Source organism: Adiantum capillus-veneris, chromosome 29, assembly GCF_014529385.1.
Source record: "Adiantum capillus-veneris isolate H3 chromosome 29, ASM1452938v2, whole genome shotgun sequence".
NCBI lineage: Eukaryota > Viridiplantae > Streptophyta > Polypodiopsida > Polypodiales > Pteridaceae > Adiantum > Adiantum capillus-veneris.
This window is the reverse complement of record NC_140959.1, coordinates 132754304-132777733: the sequence shown is the minus strand read 5'-3', so window position 1 is coordinate 132777733 and position 23430 is coordinate 132754304. Positions and strand designations below refer to the sequence as shown.

General features: G+C 42.3%; 1 protein-coding gene and 1 pseudogene across 2 annotated transcripts; both read left to right on the top strand.

The window, feature by feature from the left end:
- Positions 1-1051: 1051 nt before the first annotated feature.
- LOC147419938 (uncharacterized) lies at positions 1052-1470 on the top strand. Its single transcript, XM_086505862.1, has one exon. The coding sequence runs from the start codon at positions 1069-1071 to the stop codon at positions 1468-1470; it is 402 nt and encodes a 133-aa protein (XP_086361988.1). The 5' UTR covers positions 1052-1068.
- A 7367-nt stretch (positions 1471-8837) lies between these two features.
- On the top strand, positions 8838-11127 carry LOC147419937 (11S globulin seed storage protein Ana o 2.0101-like; annotated as a pseudogene). The gene is made up of 5 exons (XR_015187201.1): positions 8838-9231; positions 9322-9517; positions 9663-10054; positions 10193-10411; positions 10548-11127. The product of XR_015187201.1 is annotated as an 11S globulin seed storage protein Ana o 2.0101-like (transcript).
- The last annotated feature ends 12303 nt before the right edge of the window (positions 11128-23430 follow it).

Genomic DNA, 23430 nt, shown 5'->3' with positions numbered 1-23430 from the left:
GTAGGAGGCGTATACATATGGTTTTGTTTGAAAAATTTATGTTAAAAAACGAAAGGAACTCTGCCGAAATTTCTGCGGGAGCACGGTTGATTTTGGTGTTGCTCGCTTTCTTGGGCAGAGGACAGCCAGTCTGGCTGTGGCTGTGTCCATCTTTTCACTGGGCACAGGATAGGCTGCTTGTCCTCTGCCAAAGAAATTTTTTTCCTGTTACGATCGTCGCAATGTGCGATGCTAGGCACATCGAAATATGCATCGATAACAATACCTTTCGACGCATATATCGACGCATATTGTGACGTTTTTGTAGGGACGCATATTTCGACGATTTTTTCGACGGGGTGCGTCGAAACCTGCGTCGAAGACCCCTTTTTTGTTGGAGTGACGATTTTCGAAAAAGAAAAGAAGAGGAGAATCAAGGCAGATTCTCCTCATCCAATCGTGTGGAGAGAGAGAGAGAGAGAGAGAGAGAGAGGAGAGAGAGAGAGAGAGAGAGAGAGAGAGAGAGAGAGAGAGAGAGAGAGAGCACAGAAAGTGCTTGAACAGCTTCTTGTCAAGGGCGTTATCGCTTGAAGTCAACGGCAAGGCGGCAGGCAAAGTGGAAAGCTGGGCAATCTTTTTTATTAATGCAATGGGCTGCGCTAAAGCAGTTGATGACTAGCGCTGTGCAACTGGTTAGATGATGGGGCGTAAGGTCCTTGCTACCCTCACGCGCAGGTTCGAGTGTTCTCTTCTGCTTTTTATGAGGTGAAGGTAATATGGTGACCTTTCAGATGGAAGGAAGGAAATCATAAATAAAGAATCTATGAAATAAATGAATAAAATAAAGGGAGAGCGAGTAGGTAGTACGTATGAAATTATATCAAAAGGCAATTTTGAGTTTTAAGAAAGAGAGTTGCATGTCATGAAGATTTTTCCAAATTGAGAGGGGCTTCGCAGAGGCCGCGAATCGACACTGCCGGGGCATGCTCTTTCCAAACTCATCTTCCAGCTGCGCGCTACTATAAAAGGCGACCACTGCACTCCTGCTTCTTTATGCGTAGCAGGGTGCCCACTAGATCAGTTGTAGCTATGGCGAGCGCAGGGAAGCTAGTGCTTAGTCTTCTTCTGCTCCTTGGTCTCTTGACCACCTCCTTTGCCTCTTGCGAGGCTAGTCGTGGTGGCGGGGAGAGGGAGCCCCGTGAGCGTGAGGAAGAGGAAAGGGGAAGACGCCCTCATCGTGGCCGCGAGGAGGAAGAGCGTGGCTATCCTCAAATCGAGCTCGGCCGGCCTCGGGAACAGCTTCAGTCAGAGGGGGGACGACTTCGTGTTTGGAGTGAAGAGATCGATGCCATCCGCAATGCGCATGTGGGCATAGCGGAGCTCGAGCTGGAAGAGAATGGGTTGCTGGTGCCACAGTATTCGGATGCGGACAAGATTGCCTATGTTTTGCAAGATACCAAGCCTAGAGAGTACCATCACTGGGAGACTTGATTACTATGTTGTGAGCATAGCAAATAGAGGGAGATAACAGTGGGCCTTCTCAGATCCAAGTGCTATACTACAAGGACTCTTCACTCCTTACCTGGATGAAGCTCGTTGTATTTTGCATTTCATTGTTGTCATTAGAGTTAGAGCTCCATCCCTCCCATCCCTCATACACATGTATACATGCCCTCAAACTACCCATTTTCTTTTGTGGCATGTTTATTTTCAACACTTTTGGCCCTTTTTGGAATACCTAGAGGATACTTCCATGTGCATTGTTATGTCTCATAGGTCCACTTCAGCATGTAGATGTTGATGAAGCTTTCTTGTTTTTCTCTTCTCTCTCTTTTTTTGTCGCACAAATGTTCACATACACTTGCACACACTCAGAGGAGAAGTATAATGTTTTTTGCTTTCATAAATTATGCTATTTGATTTTAATAAAGCTAGTGGGAACGTGAAATGCTTAGTACGTCTTGTTCGATGCTTCTTCATTCTGTCTCTCTTCCCACTAGCATCAAACATGTGATCACTTTTTAAAATGAACTTGCAATTTATGTGATCTTTTCCTTGTGCTCTCATGCATTAGTTTCTTGTTCTATTCTTAGTCAAGAATGTCTTAGTCTATTAGATACATGAACACAATAATATTGCATCTTTCACTGTTGTATGTAATTGCAAAGCTAGGTTCTTGTTGACAAAAACTTTAATATTTTGGGGGACTTCCAATGTGTGGGTCTTGTTGTATGCTAACAATGAGGATCTTGCTGGCTTCACTACTATTGAAGCACTTGTTTCTCAACTATGGATGCTTGGTTAGCCTTGCCATCGTACTTTGTCTTTTTCAGTCACAGATGTCCGATGTCTAAGGATCCTATTTCTTTGTAAAGTACTAGAATATAGAATTCATTTTGTTAGCTCGATAAACTTAATCGGTTGAAAGATGTTAGCTGCTATGCACTGAACTTGATTATTTTTATTTTTAGTTATGTCTGTTTTGCCTTGAGCTTTAAGACAAGCTTATTTCACATGGAGCACAATTCTTGAGTAGTAAAATAAAATCTGTTTTGTAGAATGCTAAGGAAATGTACATGCAAGAGAGAACACTTATCAGATATGCAAGGTTCGCTGTAAATTTAGAAAAAAAGTCACCTTTGGGAGCTCCAAGCAAAAACAAAGCCATGGCAAATTTTTTATTAGAGAATATTACAAAAGTAGCACAAATCTCAAAATTGCATGAATCTATAGTGGGTTGGTACAAGGTTTACATTGAAGGGAAGATGTACCATGCTTTGGAGTTGAGTGGGTAGTTCATTTCAACACACATGCATGGAAACCAAGAAAAATAATGTAACAAACCTAAAATTTAGTTTGGTTCAATGATGTGCAACTTGCCTAATTCATATTGTTGTTGCAAGGCCTTGTTGCATTCCAATATGGTGTGACACGCGTGGAACCTTCATCTATAGCCTTCAAGCATGACAAGCATCTTAGTCATCAAGCACGGCAAGCACCTTAAGCATCTTAGTCAGCAAGCAAGACAAGCACCTCAAGCCTTGTAGTCATCAAGCACGACAAGCACCTTAAGCATCTTAGTCATCAATAGCCTTCAAGCCCCTCAAGCATCTTAGTCATCAAGCACGACAAGCACCTTAAGCATCTTAGTCAGCAAGCAAGACAAGCATCTCAAGCCTTGTAGTCATCAAGCACGACAAGCACCTGAAGCATCTTATTTAGCAAGCATGACAAGCACTTCAAGCTTGGGCAGGCGTCATGCCAAGGGTAGGACTATAGGAGGGCTCGGCCCTGGCCAAGGGCCAATGGATACACATGCGGTACAGGCTATATATAGCTAGCTAGAGCCAGAGGGAGAAGGGCCTATAAATAGGTATGGTTGGGTGGTTATTGGCATGTCTATCTCCCTATGGCCTTTCACTGGTATCAGAGTCGTTTCTCTATGAGATTACTTTTTGGTCTACTAATCACCAATAGAGGTCATGGTTTGGTTTGGGTGCTTGTGGATCTTTCAAGTTAACCATGCTGGTTATTCAGGCAATTGTTGATTCCTCAGCAATCTTGTGCGATATTGTGCTCCCGTTTACCATCCATCTAGGAAGACTATCTGTAAATCGTGGGGAAAACACACCTCAGTACTGTCAGTTATCCAAGGTGATAGGCAGATTACAAAGTGTAATCTTGGGCTAAAAGATATGAAAAGTGCGTAAATTAGCACTAAGCAATACATTTAATAAGCATTTATTGCTCTACTGGGAGTTTGCTTACCATCAGTTAAAGCATGTTTGCGACTAGGTTTAGTCTCTTCATGTATAAGTCAGGTTCTCAACCTTGAACACTAGTTATGGTGGGGTTGTTTACTGATGAAATTTGAGAACAAGTTAAGGACTTAAACTTGGCTGATGAGTTAGGTCATCCAGTTACTTTCACGGAAAGTGAAAAAGCGGTACTCTTTCACGTACATCTTTGTTGTGATAACTCGTTTAAGCATGCTCTTGTGCATTCTAAATGGAGTCTACCTATTGATGGTTCCAAAGGACAACAATGTGCAAAATCACGATGTTATTCTTGATTTCATTGAACCTCCTACTGTATTGTGTTTTGGTCAAACAAACAGCTAGATCCATGAGGGATACCACTGTGGAAAACATTAGTGTTCTTATGAAGATCCTACCACTTTTGTTTTTGCGGACGAGAATGCTTCTCCAAGGGGGGAGTAATGTCATGCCAAGGGTAGGACTATAGGAGGGCACGACCCTGGCCAAGGACCGACGGATACACCTGCGGTATAGGGGCTATATATATCTAAGAGCCAGAGGGCCAAGGGCCTATAAATAGGTATGGTTGGGTAATTATTGGCATGTCTATCCCTATGGCCTTTCAGTAGGGTTACCTCCTCAAGCTCAACCCTAGCTTACCTAGGTCAAAGGACTTTTAACACTAACCATTAGAGGTATTTAACAAAGCTAACCCTAAGGTCTTTAATCTCGTTAGCTAGCCTTGCTCTTTGACATGTCATCTCTCATTTGGACCCCTTTACCTTTGGCCCCGTATTGAGATAGACCCGTAAGCACATGTCTATATTATAACCCTTGTCCCCGTCTATTCTCCCACATTAAATGGTCAATTTAATATGAAAAAATCATTTGGGTCAGTTAGATATTAGATTTTATGACAGTTCTAGAGCAAAGAAGTAGGTGCTTCAGACCCGTTTAGTTGGAAATGTTGATCGGCCAAGATGCCTTTTTAAAATCAACCATTTATAGGCTACTTAACAACCTCTCTTCTTAAGCAAGAAAAGACAAACGAAATGCTCTGATACCAATGTAATGGAAATGGCCTTTAAACTTTGAGAGTAGCGGAAATTAGAGATAGCAGTTTGTGGAATTACTTTGTGAGCATAGAGGGTGTACTTAATTGATGGTAGCAACATAAACATAACATTTAGTTAACTTGGCATAAACAATACTTTTACAAAAGAGAGAGAGTTTAGGGAACATGACAACAATAGAGGACCGGATTTATGTGGAGCCGGCGGTCCCCCCTCGATAGACTTTTATATTATAGTTTCTCCCATAAGAGAGACTTGGTACAATACCATCTTTGTCTTCCTTGTGACCTAGGTGATGCAATGAAGATGTAAAGCTTCATGCATCAGAGCATAACATAAACTTTGTGGAAAGCATTAACTATCCCAAGCCTCAGTCCCAAGGCCTCAAACACCTTCGAAGGTGCAGAGAGCTAGTGGGGAATGAGGGTAGGGAAGAGGAAGAAGAAACATTTCATAGGAGAAAGAATTAGTTCCTCACTTATCATCACTCTTCTTGCTAGAATACATAATATCATAGTAATGAAGATGGAGAAGATGGAAATCTTAAGCATTGAAGCATGGCTCTTGGTTGGATTTGCATTCCATAGCCAAAAGTGTGGGTGTAGCTCTCAACTTCTCTACTTGCTCGGAGAAGGAGATGGAGCTCTTGCACTTTGCACTTCACACAATGAGAGTGTGTGTGGGAGAGTATACCCTCCCAAGCATGCCCCTAGCTTCCTTGGTCGACCCCCCCTTGTAGCTCATGCTTGAAGCTCATTTTACCCCTCCACGCCTAGCCAATCACAAGCAAGAGTCATATCAAGCAAGGATGCTAGTCTTGGGACAAGTGTCCTCCTTTCCCCTTTGAGAGAGAGGAGTTGATAAATGTAAAAAATTTAATTAAATTAATTAATTTATCATTGGACCCCTTGAGAGGCCAACCAATAGGCTCTAGGCACACAATGGGGGCAACATGAGGAGGAGCTTGACAAGTGTTCTTTTTGCTTTCTTTGTACCAAGCTTGCCTTGTGTGAGGGAGCGTGTATTCTCTCTCATCCCCCTAGCTTTAGAGCTCGCCCCCTCTCTTGTAGGGATGGGATTTGAATTTTTGGACACCTTACCTTCAAGCACCTTATTCAACAAGCATGACAAAGCACCTAAAGCCTGGGTAGTGTTCCCACAAGCACCTTAGGCTCCCTAGTCGGCAAGCACCTCAAGCATCTTAGTCATCAAGCACGACAGCACCTCAAGCTTGGGCCGGGCTCTCACCTCAAGCTCATTACCTAAGGTCAAAGGACTTTTAAGCACTAACTTGTAGAGTTCTTTAAGTGTGTGCAAGATTAGGTGTACCCAATTTTGGTAGTTAGGTGGAAAGTGTGACACTCAAGGTGTTCAACACATTTGTCTACACCTTGTATGCTAGCATGGCCAACTAGGACTAAAATGCTATAGTATACCCTTGAAGAATGAAAAATCGCAAATTTTTTTAATCTTTGATAAATTTTTGACCCTAAGATGTACACTAAGGATAATCCAAAGGTTGCACATAAGTAAAATGGATAAAAGATAAGCTTATGAAGCCAAACTACACACACTATTTTTTCTATGGGTTCCTTGTGCCATAAACTATAATATATATCAAATGCATGAGAAAACAATAACTAATTAATTTTTTATAATTTTTAGAAGAGTTGAATTTTATTTATTGATATTCTATGTAAATTTTCCAAGGAAGATCTGTCAATATTCAACTGTTAAAGTATGGTTTTTTTTTGTCTCACCACATTCCGCATAATTATATCTATCAAATGACCGTAGGATCTTGAGAAATTAGCCTTGCATCTATATATATCTTGTGTAGAAATAGTGATGTAAGAATTGTTGAAATTCTTCACAAAGATAATTACTAATATTTTAAAGAAATGAGTAAAAAACTTTAATAATTCCAAATATTCTCTTTAAGCATATGCAAGATTCATGTGCAATTTTATTTCAAAATTAAGTAAGTGATAAGAGACTTATATAAGAATCTCTGTTAAGATCACAATGTTGTGACAGGACGTGACAGATCAAACCAAGACATTCCTTACACACAAAAACTACTATTTTCTTTAGTTTGTTTAGAAATCGGTCCTTTTTGGTATGTTAGTACCTAAGCCTTTTATGTGGCCACCAATTCTTGGCTCTTAGAAATGAGTATAGTTAGGGTGTCATGCAATAACGTTTACATAAAAAGCTTGAATTTTTGCAGTCTAAAGCTGCATAAACTACCAAAAGTGGGTACACCTGATCTTGCATACAACCAATGAAGCTAACCCTAGGGTCTTTCCATTAGCATTGCTCTTTGATAGACCATCTCCCATTTGGACCAATACCTTTGGTCCCGTGTTGAGATGCATCTAAAGCACATACCTATATTCTAACCCTTGTTCCCGTTTATTCTCCCACATAAATGATCATTTAAAATGATTGGTTAGATATTAGTTTTTATGACACTTTTTCTCAGTTGATTCAGTCTCAATCATCATCATCATCAGCTTAAACTTTGTTAATCTTATGTTAAATCATGGCGTCGTTAACGGCCCGCGTAATCTTTGTAAGTAGCTTAAACTCCTTAAATTTCAATCAATCTAAGTGACAGCGTCGTTACAAGCCGCCTTGGCTATTGATAATTAAGTTGTACTCAAAGCTTTACTAAAGATTTCTTGATGATTACAGTGATTGTGAAGCTATCTGTGTCTGTTGATCTCTCTCACACACATCTCTTGAAGTATTGAATGATCTTGATGCTTAGGAGAGCTGTAGACTAGGAGGCCTTAGAGTCTTGCTGATCGATTGAGGTGAGACGTTAATATGTGTGAGTTGATTTATTAAATAAGTGTTTGTGAAGTAATTTCAATACTAATTTTGTGCTTTGTTCTATGTGCAGGTTGTGACGCCTAGTCATTAGTGGATTTCATATATGGTTATGGTTTTGCACAAAGTTCGTTTCATTTCTTCCATCAAGTTGTGCCTTAAATCTCATGTCAGATCCTACATGGATAGCATGTAGGAGGCGTATACATATGGTTTTGTTTGAAAAATTTATGTTAAAAAACGAAGGGAACTTTGCCAAAATTTCTGCGGGAGCACGGTTGATTTTGGTGCTGCTCGCTTTCTTGGGCAGAGGACAGTCAGTCTGGTTGTGGCTGTGTCCATCTTTTCACTGGGCACAGGATAGGCTGCTTGTCCTCTGTCAAAGAAATTTTTTTCCTGTTACGATCGTCGCAATCTGCGATGCTAGACACGTGGAATTATGCGTCGATAACAGTACCTTTCGACGCGTATATCGACGCATATTGCGACGTTTTTGTAGGGACGCGTATTTCGACGATTTTTTCGACGGGTGCGTCGAAACCTGCGTCGAAGACCCCCTTTTTTGTTGGAGTGACGATTTTCGAAAAAGAAAAGAAGAGGAGAATCAAGGCAGATTCTCCTCATCCAATCGTGTGGAGAGAGAGAGAGAGAGAGAGAGAGAGAGAGAGAGAGAGCACAGAAAGTGCTTGAACAGCTTCTTGTCAAGGGCGTTATCGCTTGAAGTCAACGGCAAGGCGGCAGGCAAAGTGGAAAGCTGGGCAATCTTTTTTATTAATGCAATGGGCTGCGCTAAAGCAGTTGATGACTAGCGCTGTGCAACTGGTTAGATGATGGGCGTAAGGTCCTTGCTACCCTCACGCGCAGGTTCGAGTGTTCGCTCTTCTGCCTTTTTATGAGGTGAAGGTAATATGGTGACCTTTCAGATGGAAGGAAGGAAATCATAAATAAAGAATCTATGAAATAAATGAATAAAATAAAGGGAGAGCGAGTAGGTAGTACGTATGAAATTATATCAAAAGGCAATTTTGAGTTTTAAGAAAGAGAGTTGCATGTCATGAAGATTTTTCCAAATTGAGAGGGGCTTCGCCGAGGCCGCGTATCGACACTGCGCCGGGCATGCTCTTTCCAAACTCATCTTCCAGCTGCGCGCTACTATAAAAGGCGACCACTGCACTCCTGCTTCTTTATGCGTAGCAGGGTGCCCACTAGATCAGTTGTAGCTATGGCGAGCGTAGGGAAGCTAGTGCTTAGTCTTCTTCTGCTCCTTGGTCTCTTGACCACCTCCTTTGCCTCTTGCGAGGCTAGTCGTGGTGGCAGGGAGAGGGAGCCCCGTGAGCGTGAGGGAGAGGAAAGGGGAAGACGCCCTCATCGTGGCCGCGAGGAGGAAGAGCGTGGCTATCCTCAAATCGAGCTCGGCCGGCCTCGGGAACAGCTTCAGTCAGAGGGGGGACAACTTCGTGTTTGGAGTGAAGAGATCGATGCCATCCGCAATGCGCATGTGGGCATAGCGGAGCTCGAGCTGGAAGAGAATGGGTTGCTGGTGCCACAGTATTCGGATGCGGACAAGATTGCCTATGTTTTGCAAGGTCCATTTTGACATTACCTTTGTAGTTTGTGATTAATGGTCTTTCTCTTGCTTAGCTCTCGCTGAATGGTAATTGTAATCTGCGGTGCAGGGTCCGGTAAAATGGGTGCTGTCATCCCGGTGCTGAGAGCGAGTATCAGCGAACTTATATTCGGAAAGTGCAGCGGGGGGATGTTGTTGCCCTGCCCAAGGGAACTGTTTACTGGTGGTATAATGACGGCAATGAGCGTCACCGTGTTCTATGCGCAGGCGATACCAGCTACGGAGCCAATCCCGGGCGCTTTCATGTAATCAGCAAACCCCTTGCTAGTGCTATATGAGATCTGGAAAATTGTGAATGAATTATAACATGATTAGTTATTCACTGCTGGTAAAAGTGGAATCAATGTTACTTATAGTAAAAACTGCTGGTAAATGGACTTTTGTATGCAGCAATTTGGACTTGCTGGTAGCAAGCAGGCCAGGTTTGGATCTGTGCTTCATGGATTCAGCAAAGACACTCTCGCCACCGCATGGGGCGTCGACGAACAAACGATCCAGTCTCTCCTTGAGCGCCCAAAACGAAGCGGGCATTGTGAAAGCGAAGCAAAAGATCCACTTCCCACAGATACCCGAGCGGGCAGCAGGAGAGAGGAAGAGGAAGAGAGCAACACCTTCATGGAAACTTCAGGCCTTCCCACTTTGAGGAGCTCAAGTACAGCATAAGGGATGAGTTTCCGGACCTCTATGTAAAGAATGGTGGTGCTCTCAATAGAGTCAATTGCTATAAACTGCCCGCTTTGCATCAGATTGGATTTAGTGCAGTGAAGGTGTCCTTGGAGAAGGTAATTAACAGCTTTTAAAAAAATTATGCTTGTTCAATTAATACAAAGTAGGACAGCGATAAATTAGTTAAGGATTGAAGACTGTAATTAATAAAGGATAAGACAGTCTGCTGAATGTTGAATTCTCGCTTCCATCAGGAATGCATGATGGCGCCTTCGTTCGTGCACAATGGGCACGAACTTTTCTACTTCACTCGAGGGAACTGGCCGAGTTCAAGTGGCGAGCGGAGACGGGGAGAATGTGTTCGATCAAGAAGTGCGTGAGGGCACTATGCTAGTTATTCCTCAGTTCTTCCCTTCAGTGAAAATTGCAGGAGACCAAGGACTTGAATGGATCAAGCTAGTTACATCATCAAGGTTTCTTTTGAACATAATTGCTCAGCATCATGTCGTCGCACAGTATTGAATGATAATGCAGCGCATTTTAAGTGCATGTAATGCATTTTTGATCTCCTCAATGGTTTTCCTTGGATCTCCTGAATGCTTTTTGCAGCCCTCGCACCACCTTCCTGGCAGGCAAGAACTCGGTCTACCGTGGTATCCCTAAGCAAGTTGCCGCCGCCGCCTTCAATGTCGATGAACAGCAGCTCAGAGAACTTGGCAGGGATGAGGAGGTCTTCTTCCCCCCCTCCAAAAGAGGGCGACGAGGTGACCGGGGCAATGAGAGTGTAGGCAGAAAGGAGAGCGAACAGCAGCAGAAACAACGTGAAGAGGAAGAGCAGAGGAGACTGCGGGAGGAGGAAGAGGAGAGGCGCAGGCGTGAAGAAGAGCGCAGGCATGAAGAGGAACGCAGGAGGGAGGAGGAGCAGAGGCGGAGGCGGAGGCGCGAGGAGGAAGAGAGAAGGAAGCATCGACGTGAGCTGCCAGCTTGGGCTCTGGCTTCTCTTGAGGTGCTATGAAGACTGTAGACAGCAGAAGTAGTGGGGTGTCATGTGTCTAGATAAATAAGAGCTGCAACTGGAGCTTTTATATTACCTTCCGGCCTACTTTTTGCTCGTATGTCATGCTCACGCGCAGCAAAGCCTGAGTTTTGGAATTATATATAATAACAGAATCTATCGACAGTTTTGCAAGCCTGCGTCTCAATTTTCTTTTTTTACCATAAATTTTTGATGCACAGGGCCGCTTTGAGAGAGTTTCTAGCAACACAGGGCCGCTTTGAGCCTCAAGAGCGTACCTAAATAATGCTTTTTCAAGTTTAGTAGAACTTTCTTGTAGAAAATCCATATTTGGCTCCTCGAGTCGGGTTTTCACTCTGTTTCTAGGATGGAAGTTTGTCATGCTCGATATACTATTGGTACCTTCGTCCGCACACTTTATTATAGAACTTGAGAGCTCGAGTATTGTGCCAAATATCGACGGGGCTCTAGTGACTATTGTAGCATCATGATATATAGCCCCACACATTAGCCAAGCTTTATATTGCTTCTTTTATTTATAAAACCTTTTGCTCCTTCAAGATAAGTTGGTCCATAAGGAGACTGAGTCTTCTAGCTAAGGATACAGAAAGATTTTTGTAGACAGTAGCTAGACAAGTTATAGGTCTAGGTCTCCTTAATCCCCTTTCTTGTGTATCAACTTAGTAACATAAGGTGTTGATATTTGTAGACAAAGCTCCTAGACCCACAGCTTCTTGCTAGACTAGAAGAATATAAGGGCTAAGAAATCTTGAAACTGGATATATAATGCATTAGAAGGCCCTAAATTCTTGGTGTTTTGCCAAGCTCCAATTTAATAATAGTTTCTTATTATCTCATAACAAGATGGGCATGTCCAAGGTTTCAACAGTTTTTTGTGGGAAACTCTTTTTTCCTCTTGATGGGAAACCTTTTTTTCCTCTTGATAGCAATTTTAACGCTTGCTCCTAAAAGATAAGTTGGTCCTTTAAAAGATTCAGTCTTCTAGCTAAGGATGGAACAAAGATTTTCTAGATAGAAGTTAGACAAGTTATAGGTCTCCCAATTTTCTAGGTCCCCTTTATCCCTTTCTTGTGTATCAACTTGATGACACAAGTGTTGATATTTGAAAGCTCCTAGATCAACAACTTCTTGCAAGACTAGAAGAATATAAGGGGCTAAGTTTTAAGAACTGATATAAAACTCATTATGCAGGCGCTGAAGTCTTGGTGTTTTTTCCAAGCTCCAATTTGATAATAGTTTCTTTAATCTCTCCTAACAAGACAGGCATGTTCAAGATTTTAACAATTTGCGGGGGAAACTCTTGTTTTCCTCTTGAGAGCATTTTTAGCGTTTTCTCCTGAGATAGTGTCATCCCCTTTAGGAGGATTAGAGAAGCTATTAGTAAAAACAAAGTCCCTAGACCTTTTTTTAAATCTTGAACATCTCTTTAGAGTGCCTGTCTATTTTAATAACCCAGAATTCCCTAGTCCAAGCAAGGGCATTGTGGGCTTCTAGGAGCTCTTTCCTTAGAGTTTCTTTGAACATAACCAATTCAGTGGGCTTTCCTTAGAGTTTCTTTGAACATAACCAATTCAGTGGGGGGGGGGGGGGGGGGGCTAGCATTGGATTGAGGTCTTCTAATTGAAGAATCCTTCCTTTTATCATCATCTTTCTTTTGGCTCTAATTTCCCTAGCTCTTTTTCTAACATCCACAAGATAGGATTGTGTTCCTTCATAGAAATATCCCAAGCTTGGAAAGGAGAATGACCAGTCATAAAATTCATGATAAAAAATGATTCTAACTTTCTCTTTGACAGGTATTATGGAACCCATTATGACTGCCTATTCATGCTTATGACAGGAATTGATGAGCAATTATGATGCCCCCCCCTCCCCCTATCTCTATGCTTCAATGTATTGAAGCTTGAATTTGTGTTATGCAATGTATGATGCCCCCCTGCCCCCCCCCCCCTCTCTCTCTCTACATCGTGTGTGAGTGTAGGAAAGAGAGAGAGAGAGAGAGAGAGAGAGAGAGAGAGATAGAGAGAGAGAGAGAAATTGTGTGTGTAGGTAATCAAAGAGAGAATAGAGAATTAATGTATCTTAGGAAATTAAAATTAAAGAAAAATAATTAAAGAGAGAAATGAAATGAATGTTATATTAACGTCTGCGAAAGGCCAAAGTGACCTATGAGACATGAGACAAGAAAGTTACAATGTGATGGATCTGATACAAATCAGAGTAAGAAGATGACAAAATAAAATATTATGGAATCCTAAACTCTTGGGTATGGACTAAAAACGTTAAAAACCAGCTAGCTGGGATAGGTAGATCATAGGAGAATCCAGCAGCTGTCGCTGGCGGGTCTCATCAATCTCCTCCATGGTCAGTAGTCTGACCGGGCGTTATGCATGTCGAGCCAAAGTGACCTAGCTAGATCCTCTTGATGCAGCCTCTGTCGATGTTGTGTAGTCCTCCGCAGTCGTGGACATCTAGATCTCCCTAGCTCAGTCGCTTGTTCGATCAGTAGAGAGAGAGAGGAGAGAGAGAGAGAAGGAGAGAGAGAGAAGAGAGAGAGAGAGAGGAGAGAGAGAGAGAGAGACAGAGAGAGAGAGAGAGAGAGAGGGGGGTAAGAAAGTGAAGAGCGAGACAGAGAGAGAGATAGGAAAATAAGAAAATAGAGAGAGAAAGAGAGATAGCAAGAGCGAGATCGAGAGAGAGAGAGAAAGAGAGATAGCGAGAGTGAGATCGAGAGAGAAAGAGAGATTGAGATCGCTTTCTTGAGCAAGAACCATGCAAGGCTTCTGAATCTTCTCTCAGTTGCTCATCCATCTCCTCACATTATCTTCTGGCTTGGACATGGAGGCCCCGTCCGGTTTACAATCAGGCAAAAACTTTCATTGGGCTGAGAACTTCCATGGCTTGTGCTTTCATCAAGTGCGGCATTGGAAAGCTTTCTCTGACAGGCTACCTCGGAATGGAGGCAGGTGAGTTCGTAGATAGAGAAGAAACTATGGAACTAAAAGAGGGAAAGGGTTTTGTCTGCTACATGCATTGCCATGTACACCTGGAGTGAGTGCACGTATGTGTCTACCCATATAGGATTTGACCAATAAAGACGAGATTTTGACCCGGTGGTCCTGATCTCCGTACACCTCTGGACCGAGGTGTACGGAGATTGGGCAAGACTAGAGATTGCGAGGTAGTTTACATTGTGAGGAGTATATATATATATATATATATATATATATATATATATATATATATATATAAAAAAAAACAACATTCATAATCATTGTAGATGGCAACGTCATCAACTAACATGGAGGAAAAGATTGCATGCTCGTGCACGCTCTGCAAGTATCAAATCCTGCACAAGCATAGGATATGTAATGAGCATGTGCACAAGTACGGAGAGTTTGCTAGAGAAATCGTACAGAATCTGCGATACGACTCCTACGGAACGGGCATTGATTTCCGCGACATAGCACCTACATCTGGGAGAGAGAGAAAAAAGATTATGCGTGAAGGTCTGACCAATATAGACCAATATAGAGCCACGGATGGAAGCAGAAAAGGGCTTACAGACAGAAGATGACGGCATGGAGGAGATGCTGGATGCCTTCTTCAAGACAAGCGAGGAGAACGCGAACGAAACAGCACCAGAAGCCGTGCGCCTATCTCCTGAAGACATGTTGAGGAAGTTGGCACGTCAACCAATCTATGAAGGCGCCAAAATATCTGTGCTTCGTACTTGTCTTGCATTTTTGAATCTTCAGTCAGTGTATGGGTGGTCAGATGCAAGCGTTACTACTTTGTTTAGGTACGTAATTTACAAAAGAGATTTTCCGATTGCAACGGTGATGTGCTCGGAGAGCTCTTTAATTTAATGTGGCTTAAACAGGTTATTGCGGGAGCAACTTCTCCCAGTTGGCAATGAAACCCCTCTAGGCCAGACGCAAAGCAACTTCTGACCTCAGTTGGCTGCACTACAACAAGATTCATGCATGTCCAAATGATTGCATTCTTTTTCGCAATGAATTCGCAGATCGACAGTTTTGCAAGCCTGCGTCTGAATTTTCTTTTTTTACCATAAATTTTTGATGCACAGGGCCGCTTTGAGAGAGTTTCTAGCAACACAGGGCCGCTTTGAGCCTCAAGAGGGTACCTAAATAATGCTTTTTCAAGTTTAGAACTTTCTTGTAGAAAATCCATATTTGGCTCCTCGAGTCGGGTTTTCAGACTATTTCTAGGAGCATATTAAGAGCACCTGCATCGAGTAGTTGTGGCAATAGAGAAATAGTAGCTTGCTAGCCATGGTGCCGCCAACTAATGCCCTCCCTTGCATTCATATTGCGACCAAAGTAGCAACCTTAAAAGACTCTGGAATGATAGGATGGAAGTTTGTCATGCTCGATATACTATTGGTACCTTCGTCGCACATCACTTAATTATAGAACTTTGAGAGCTCGAGTATTGTGCCAAATATCGACGGGGCTCTAGTGACTATTGTTGCATTGATATAGTAGCATCATGATATATAGCCCACACATTAGCCAAGCTTTATATTGCTTCTGTGCGTGTGTGCTTGAGCATGTGTGTGTTGCATTTTGTGTGGGGCAAGTAAACCCTAACCTAAAAATATGGAGGCAGTCACACACATCCATAAAGGAGAACATTCATCATGGGTTATCTTTTTACCAATTTAGACAGGATGGACTCCAAGCATAAACTTAGTCACACACATCCATAAAGGAGAACATTCATCATGGGTTATCTTTTTACCAAATTAGACAGGATGGACTCCAAGCATAATTTTTTGGAGGGAGTCAACACACATCCATAAAGGGTACGATGGACTCCAAGCATATAAACTTTTGGAGTTTACATAACATCTGGCCATTAGATGGTACCATTGAATGTCAATTCATACTCCAATATGGAACTTCTTTAATGAGCAGTTGAAGTCTTTTAGTAGCCTTGATGAGATCATACCCCCTCGCGATGTTTATTATTGTAGATCATCACATTTTAGCGCACACCCACAAATGCCATGCCATAGCCTTGATGAGATCATACCCCCTCGCGATGTTTATTATTGTAGATCATCACGTTTTAGCGCAGACCCACAAATGCCATGCCATAAGAAAATAAATCTTGACATCGTTCCAAGTAAGAATATCCACGTTTCTGCATTTCCCCAGTAAGAGCTCTTTCCATGTAAAGGGAATTGGATTCTCCCCCAAAGATCTAGTGGAGCGAGGCTAGAGAGCTCTCATTTTTTCGACAGTCAAAAAACAGGTGGATTGATTCATTCAACCATGAAGATGCCTGATTTAATACCAGACCTAAGTACGTTACTACCTATCCAGAGGCCTTGGTGAAAGATGAGCTACAGGAGAGTGTTGTGTTTGATAGCAAATAGGAAAGGGCTACACACACTGAAATTTGCATTGCCTTTAGTCCCCCACCTTCAGTTGAGCTTTACTTTTAGAGACTAGTTGACGGTTGGATTAGCTTGAGAATTGAGAGTAGATTTGCTCACAAGTTTTTGTGAAAGTAAAGGAGCATCGTATGAGGTGATATTTATACGTTTGAATCTTGCAGGCTAGAATATTAGCAATCAAGTTGAAAATGGTTATCAAGACAATTCTTTGAAAAGTGGAGAGTTGTCCCTTATCACATGCTTCCAACATCTAATACCCTTTTTGAAGCAGATATGAGCTCTTCTAGAGATATCAGTCCCATCTGAGCCGAAGTGATGTCCATACCATGAGTAGTCTTCTAAAAGGAATTCTCTAAAACACATAAGGTCCATAGATGGTTTCCATTTGTGTTTCAGAGAAAAACATGCATTCCATTAGCTGCAAATGAGGGTAGATCCTACAAGTTTGATTGGAGTAGGTGCAGTAATGAGATCCATCAGGTGTAGCTCTTTCCAAGCTTTATACTCCAGGAGGGAGAACTTACTCATATTATTTTTAATCAACAGTGCCCAATAATCAGTAAAGGGTGCAGTTCTTAGAATCCACTGAGCTGCCAATTTGGTTGCTTGAGCCTCCAAGTTGAGTATACCAAGTCCTCCATTACTTTTGGGTGAGGAAGAGATGTTATAGGCAATTGGACTCTATTGACAAAGTTGCTGCCTCCCCACAAAAATATTATAGCAAGGCCTATTGCCTTGTTCAAAGGGCTCTTTGCAAGTTTCCAACAGGATATAAAAGAAATCAATAGAGTATAATGAACGTTGCATAGATTGCCAACAAAAAAATTTCCTCCTGGATTTCTCAAGAACCCAGTTCCATCTTTGTGGGATCCCCACAAGTCTGAAAATTTTTCCTTCATCTTTTGGCAGCCAACTATTAGTAGAATTTCAGGACTATCCTACAGAAACTCTAAAGGCAAGTTTAGTATGGTTGATGAAAGATCCACTGCCTAGAAAAAGTGTTTGCAGACAATCCCAAAGAAGCTGCATTGGATGCTCCTCTCCTTTTTGCAATTGCTTCAAATGCATTGAGTGCAAGCAATTGCAAAAACGAGAGGAGCAAGGGGGCAACCCTATCTGATACTTCTCTTTAAACAAATAGAATCTGAGAGCATTCCATTGATAGAAACCTTGGAAAAATCATTACCAAATAATATATGTACAAATTTAATAAATTTTTTACCAAATCCCATGCAAAAAGAGATTGTAAAATAAGTTTTTGAATCTATCATGTCATAGGCCTTATCAAAATCTGAAAAATTACATAATTATGCATGTTGCATTCCTTCCCAAATGCTAATAATGGAATCAAGAATGAATCTTTTATTTATAAAACCTTTTTGCTCCTTCAAGATAAGTTGGTCCATAAAGAGACTGAGTCTTCTAGCTAAGGATACAGAAAAGATTTTGTAGATAGTAGCTAGACAAGTTATAGGTCTAGGTCTCCTTTATCCCCTTTCTTGTGTATCAACTTAGTAACATAAGGTGTTGATATTTGTAGACAAAGCTCCTAGACCCACAGCTTCTTGCTAGAATAGAAGAATATAAGGGGCTAAGAAATCTTGAAACTGGATATATAACGCATTAGGAAGGCCCTAAATTCTTGGTGTTTTGCCAAGCTCCAATTTAATAATAGTTTCTTTATTATCTCATAACAAGATGGGCATGTCCAAGGTTTCAACAGTTTTTGTGGGGAAACTCTTTTTTCCTCTTGATAGCAATTTTAATGCTTGCTCCTAAAAGATAAGTTGGTCCTTTAAAAGACTCAGTCTTCTAGCTAAGGATAGAGCAAAGATTTTGTAGATAGAAGTTAGACAAGTTATAGGTCTCCAATTTTCTAGGTCCCTTTTATCCCTTTTCTTGTGTATCAACTTGATGACACAAGTGTTGATATTTGAGACAAAGCTCCTAGATCAACAACTTCTTGCCAGACTAGAAGAATATAAGGGGCTAAGTTTCAAGAACTGGATATAAAACTCATTACGCAGGCGCTGAAGTCTTGGTGTTTTTCCAAGCTCCAATTTGATAATAGTTTCTTTAATCTCTCCTAACAAGACGGGCATGTTCAAGATTTTAACAATTTGCGGGAAACTCTTGTTTCCTCTTGAGAGCATTTTTAGCGTTTTTCTCCTGAGATAGTGTCATCCCCTTTAGGGGGATTAGAGAAGCTATTAGTAAAAACAAAGTCCCTAGATTCCTTTTTTTAAATCTTGAACATCTCTTTAGAGTGCTTGTCTATTTTAATAACCCAGAATTCCCTAGTCCAAGCAAGGGCATTGCGGGCTTCTAGGAGCTCTTTCCTTAGAGTTTCTTTGAACATAACCAATTCAGTGTGGGGGGGGGGTGGGGGGGGGGGGGGGGGGGTTGGATTGAGGTCTTCTAATTGAAGAATCCTTCCTTTTATCATCATCTTTGTTTTGGCTCTAATTTCCCTAGCTCTTTTTCTAATATCAACAAGATAGGCTTGTGTTTCCTTCATAGAAATATCCCAAGCTTGGAAAGGAGAATGACCAGTCATAAATGCATGATAAAAAATGATTCTAACTTTCTCTTGACATGTATTATGCGCCCCCCCCCCCCCCCCCCCCCCCAAACCCCCCCCCCCTCTCTCTCTCTCTCTCTACATCGTGTGTGTGTGTGTAGGAAAGAGAGAGAGAGAGAGTGCGCGCGGTGTGTGTGTGTCTAGGAGAGAGAGAGAGAGAGAGAAGAGAGAGAGAGTGTGTGTGTGTAGGAAAGAGAGAGAGAGAGAGAGAAATGTGCATGTGTAGGTAACACAAAGAGAGAAGATAGAGAATTAATGTATGCTTAGGAAATTAAAATTAAAGAAAAATAATTAAAGAGAGAAATGAAATGGAGAGAAATGAAATGAAATGTTATATTAACGTCTGCGAAAGGCCAAAGTGACCTATGAGATATGAGACAAGAAAGTTACAATGTGATGGATCTGATACAAAGTCAAAGTAAGAAGATGACAAAATAAAATATTATGGAATCCTAAACTGTTGGGTATGGACTAAACGGTTAAACCAGCTAGCTGTGATAGGTAGATCATAGGAGATCCAGCAGCTGTCGCTGGCGGGTCTCATAAATCTCCTCCATGGTCAATAGTCTGACCGGGCGTTATGCATGTCGAGCCAAAGTGACCTATCTAGATCCTCTGATGCAGCCTCTGTCGATGTTGTGTAGTCCTCCGCACTCGTGGACGTCTAGATCTCCCTAGCTTAGTCGCTCGTTCGATCAGTAGAGAGAGAGAGAGAAGAGAGAGAGAGAGAGGAGAGAGAGGAGAGAGAGAGAGGTAAGTAGAGAGAGAGAGAGATAGGAAATAGAGAGATAGAGAAAGAGAGTTATATATATATATATATAGAGAGAGAGAGAGAGAGAGAGAGAGAGAAGAGAGGAGAGAGAGAGAGAGAGAGAGAGAGAGAGAGAGAGAGAGAGAGGTAGGGAAGTGAAGAGCGAGACAGAGAGAGAGATAGGAAAATAAGAAAATAGAGAGAGAAAGAGAGATAGCGAGAGTGAGATCGAGAGAGAGAGAGAGAGAGAAAGAGAGATAGCGAGAGTGATATCGAGAGAGAAAGAGAGATCGAGATCGCTTTTTTGAGCAAGAACCATGCAAGGCTTCTGAATCTTTCTCAAGTTGCTCATCCATCTCCACATTATCTTCTGGCTTGGACATGGAGACCCCGTCCGGTTTACAATCAGGTAGAAAACTTTCATTGGGCTGAGAACTTCCATGGCTTGTGCTTTCATCAAGTGTGGCATTGGAAAGCTTTCTCTGACAGGCTACCTCAGAATGGAGGCAGGTGAGTTCATAGATAGAGAAGAAACTATGGAACTAAAAGAGGGAAAGGGGTTTTGTCTACTACATGCATTGCCATGTACACCTGGGAGTGCACGTATGTGTCTACCCATATAGGATTTGACCAATAAAGACGAGATTTTGACCCGGTGGTCCTGATCTCCGTACACCTCTGGACCGAGGTGTACGAAGATTGGGCAAGACTAGAGATTGCGAGGTAGTTTACATTGTGAGGAGTATATATATATATATATATTAAAACAACATTCATAATCATTGTAGATGGCAACGTCATCAACTAACATGGAGAAAAATATTGCATGCTCGTGCACGCTCTGCAAGTATCAAATCCTGCGCAAGCGTAGGATATGTAATGAGCATGTGCACAAGTACGGAGAGTTTGGTAGAGAAACCGTATAGAATCTGCGATACGACTCCTACGGAACGGGCATTGATTTCCGCGACATAGCACCTACATCTGGGAGAGAGAGAAAAAAGATTATGCATGAAGTTCCAACCAATATAGACCAATATAGAGCCACGGATGGACGCAGAAAAGGGCTTACAGACAGAAGACGACGGCATGGAGGAGATGCTGGATGCCTTCTTCCACACAAGCGAGGAGAACGCGAACGAAACAGCACCAGAAGCCGTGCGCCTATCTCCTGAAGACATGTTGAGAAAGTTGGCACGTCAACCAATCTATGAAGGCGCCAAAATATCTGTGCTTCGTACTTGTCTGGCATTTTTGAATCTTCAGTCAATGTACGGGTGGTCAGATGCAAGCGTCACTGCTTTGTTTAGGTACGTAATTTACAAAAGAGATTTTCCGATTGCAACGGTGATGTGATCGGAGAGCTTTTTAATTTAATGTGGCTTAAACAGGTTATTGCGGGAGCAACTTCTCCCGGATGGCAATGAAATGCCCCCCTCTAGGCCAGACGCAAAGCAACTTCTGACCTCAGTTGGTTGCACTACAACAAGATTCATGCATGTCCAAATGATTGCATTCTTTTTCGCAATGAATTCGCATATTTTCTATTGTGTCCTAAGTGCGGAGCAATGCGCTACAAACAAGATGCAGTTGGCGAGACAGTGACAGCTAAAGTGCTGCGGCATTTCCCTATTATTCCTAGGATAAAAAGCATGTTTCGTTGTGGTTCCATTGCAAAGTTGATGCGGTGGCATTCTATGAATAGATCCACTGACGCAACATTTAGGGTGCCCGCTGATTCGAAGGCTTGGAGGCACATTGAAGATACCTGGCCACATTTTAAGAGTGAACCACGCAATTTGCGTTTGGGCATGGCAATGGATGGAGTCAATCCATTTGGCTTGAGAAGCTTGTCATGGAGCACTTGGCCTGTGTGCCTTATCAATTACAACCTCCCGCCGTGGCTTGCTATCAAGAAGGGTCATTTGATTTTAAGCTTGATTGTACCTGGTAAGTTCAAGGCAAAAAACATGGATGTTTATCTAGCTCCACTAGTTGACGAGCTCCAGGAGTTATGGCATGGGATCGACATAGCAGATGCGGTTGAACCAGTAGGACAACAGCATGCAAGGATCCACGGACTTCTTATGTGGACTATGCATGATTGGCCAGGATACGGAGAAGCTTCTGGTAATGGTTATTGATTTACAAAATTCTCGCTATTCGCAAGCCCTTTGCCTTGGCCTGATTCATGCTTTGATATATGCAGGACTAACAACTTCGGGATACAATGCATGTCCAATTTGCGGGCAGTCTTGGGATGGGAGCAACATGAGGGGCATCCTATTCCAGGAATGAAACGTTTGTCCATTCTCCATACGTTGCCGTATTGGGGTGATCTACTAATTAACCATTTGCTGGATCCAATGCATATATTCAAGAATGTGGGAGAGCTCCTCTGGAAGACAATCATGGGAATGAAAGAAAAGCGAGCTTCACGAGATGATTTGCAGTCGGTTGGAAAGATGCCAGAGTTGTGGCCTTTCACCAATGCAGCTGGTCAAACAAAACTTCCAAGAGCGCCATGGGTATTGCTAAAAAACGAAGAGCGACAAGTGAAAAGGGTGATTTTAGAGTTCAGGACGCCAACAAGATATATGCGATGTCTGAAGACACCATTCACCCGTGACGATCAACTCTCAGGGTTGAAATCACACGAATGGCATAAGTTCTTGCAATTCATTCTTCCAATTGCGATCAAGGGGTGTTTAACGGAGGAAGTGCGGACCTGCATATACAAAGCATGAATCAGGCCAAGGCAGGTGATTACTTCTGGTCGCAATGCAACGGTATGCAGAGATGGAAACAAGCTTGTGCAAATAGATTCTACAAAGACTTGGACAGATGCGAGCGACACATTTGCTCTCCCCGAACATTGTGAGCAAGTAGTCTTTGTACCGAACCCTCGAGAGCGACAATGGTGGTTTTTGGTTCAGGTTGCTTCAAGAAATAAACAAGTATTTGAAGGGCAAGATCTCCTGGAGGAAAGTCAGTTAGACGACGTCCATACTACTGTGACATTAAATGAGATGGACGAAGGTATGGCAGAGGAAGCTGATAGATATACGAAGGATAACGCAGACGAGCCAGAATTGACACTTGTAGATGAAGATGCAATGGATGAAGAAAATATGCCAGAACGAGTTGGGGCAGAGTTATCACTACAAAAGGCTCTTCATATTAACGACGCTCACACAGCGACGCTCAAAAAAAATTTTCCCGGCGTCTCTATGAGCGTCGCAAATTTATTTGTAAATTTGCGACGCTTATAGCGACGCTCATAGCGACGCCAGCTGGGGTAAAAAAAATAACCGAGCGCGCCCAAAAACTCAGATCTCAGATCTGAGTTTTTCGGCGCCCTCAAGCAAAGAGCAGGTAACACTCTCCCTCACTCTCTCTCTCTCTCTCTCTCTCTCTCTCTCTCTTCTTCTCCACACACACACACACACACACACACACACACACACACACACACACACACACACACACACACGAGGAGAGGAAGGAGAGCCAGGTATGCTCCTTCCCTCTCCTCATTCTCATGTTCCCTTCCCCTCTTTCTCTCTCCCTCTCTCTCTCTCTCACACACACACATACACACACACATAGTGTTTTTGAGAGAGAGAGAGAGAGAGAGAGAGAGAGAGAGAGAGAGAGAGTACAAACCAAAACAAAAACGCACACACATACATAAACAAA

Excerpts from the sequence above, each read along its gene's own strand:
- LOC147419938 (XM_086505862.1), top strand. The coding sequence starts at position 1,069 with ATGGCGAGCGCAGGGAAGCTAGTGCTTAGTCTTCTTCTGCTCCTTGGT.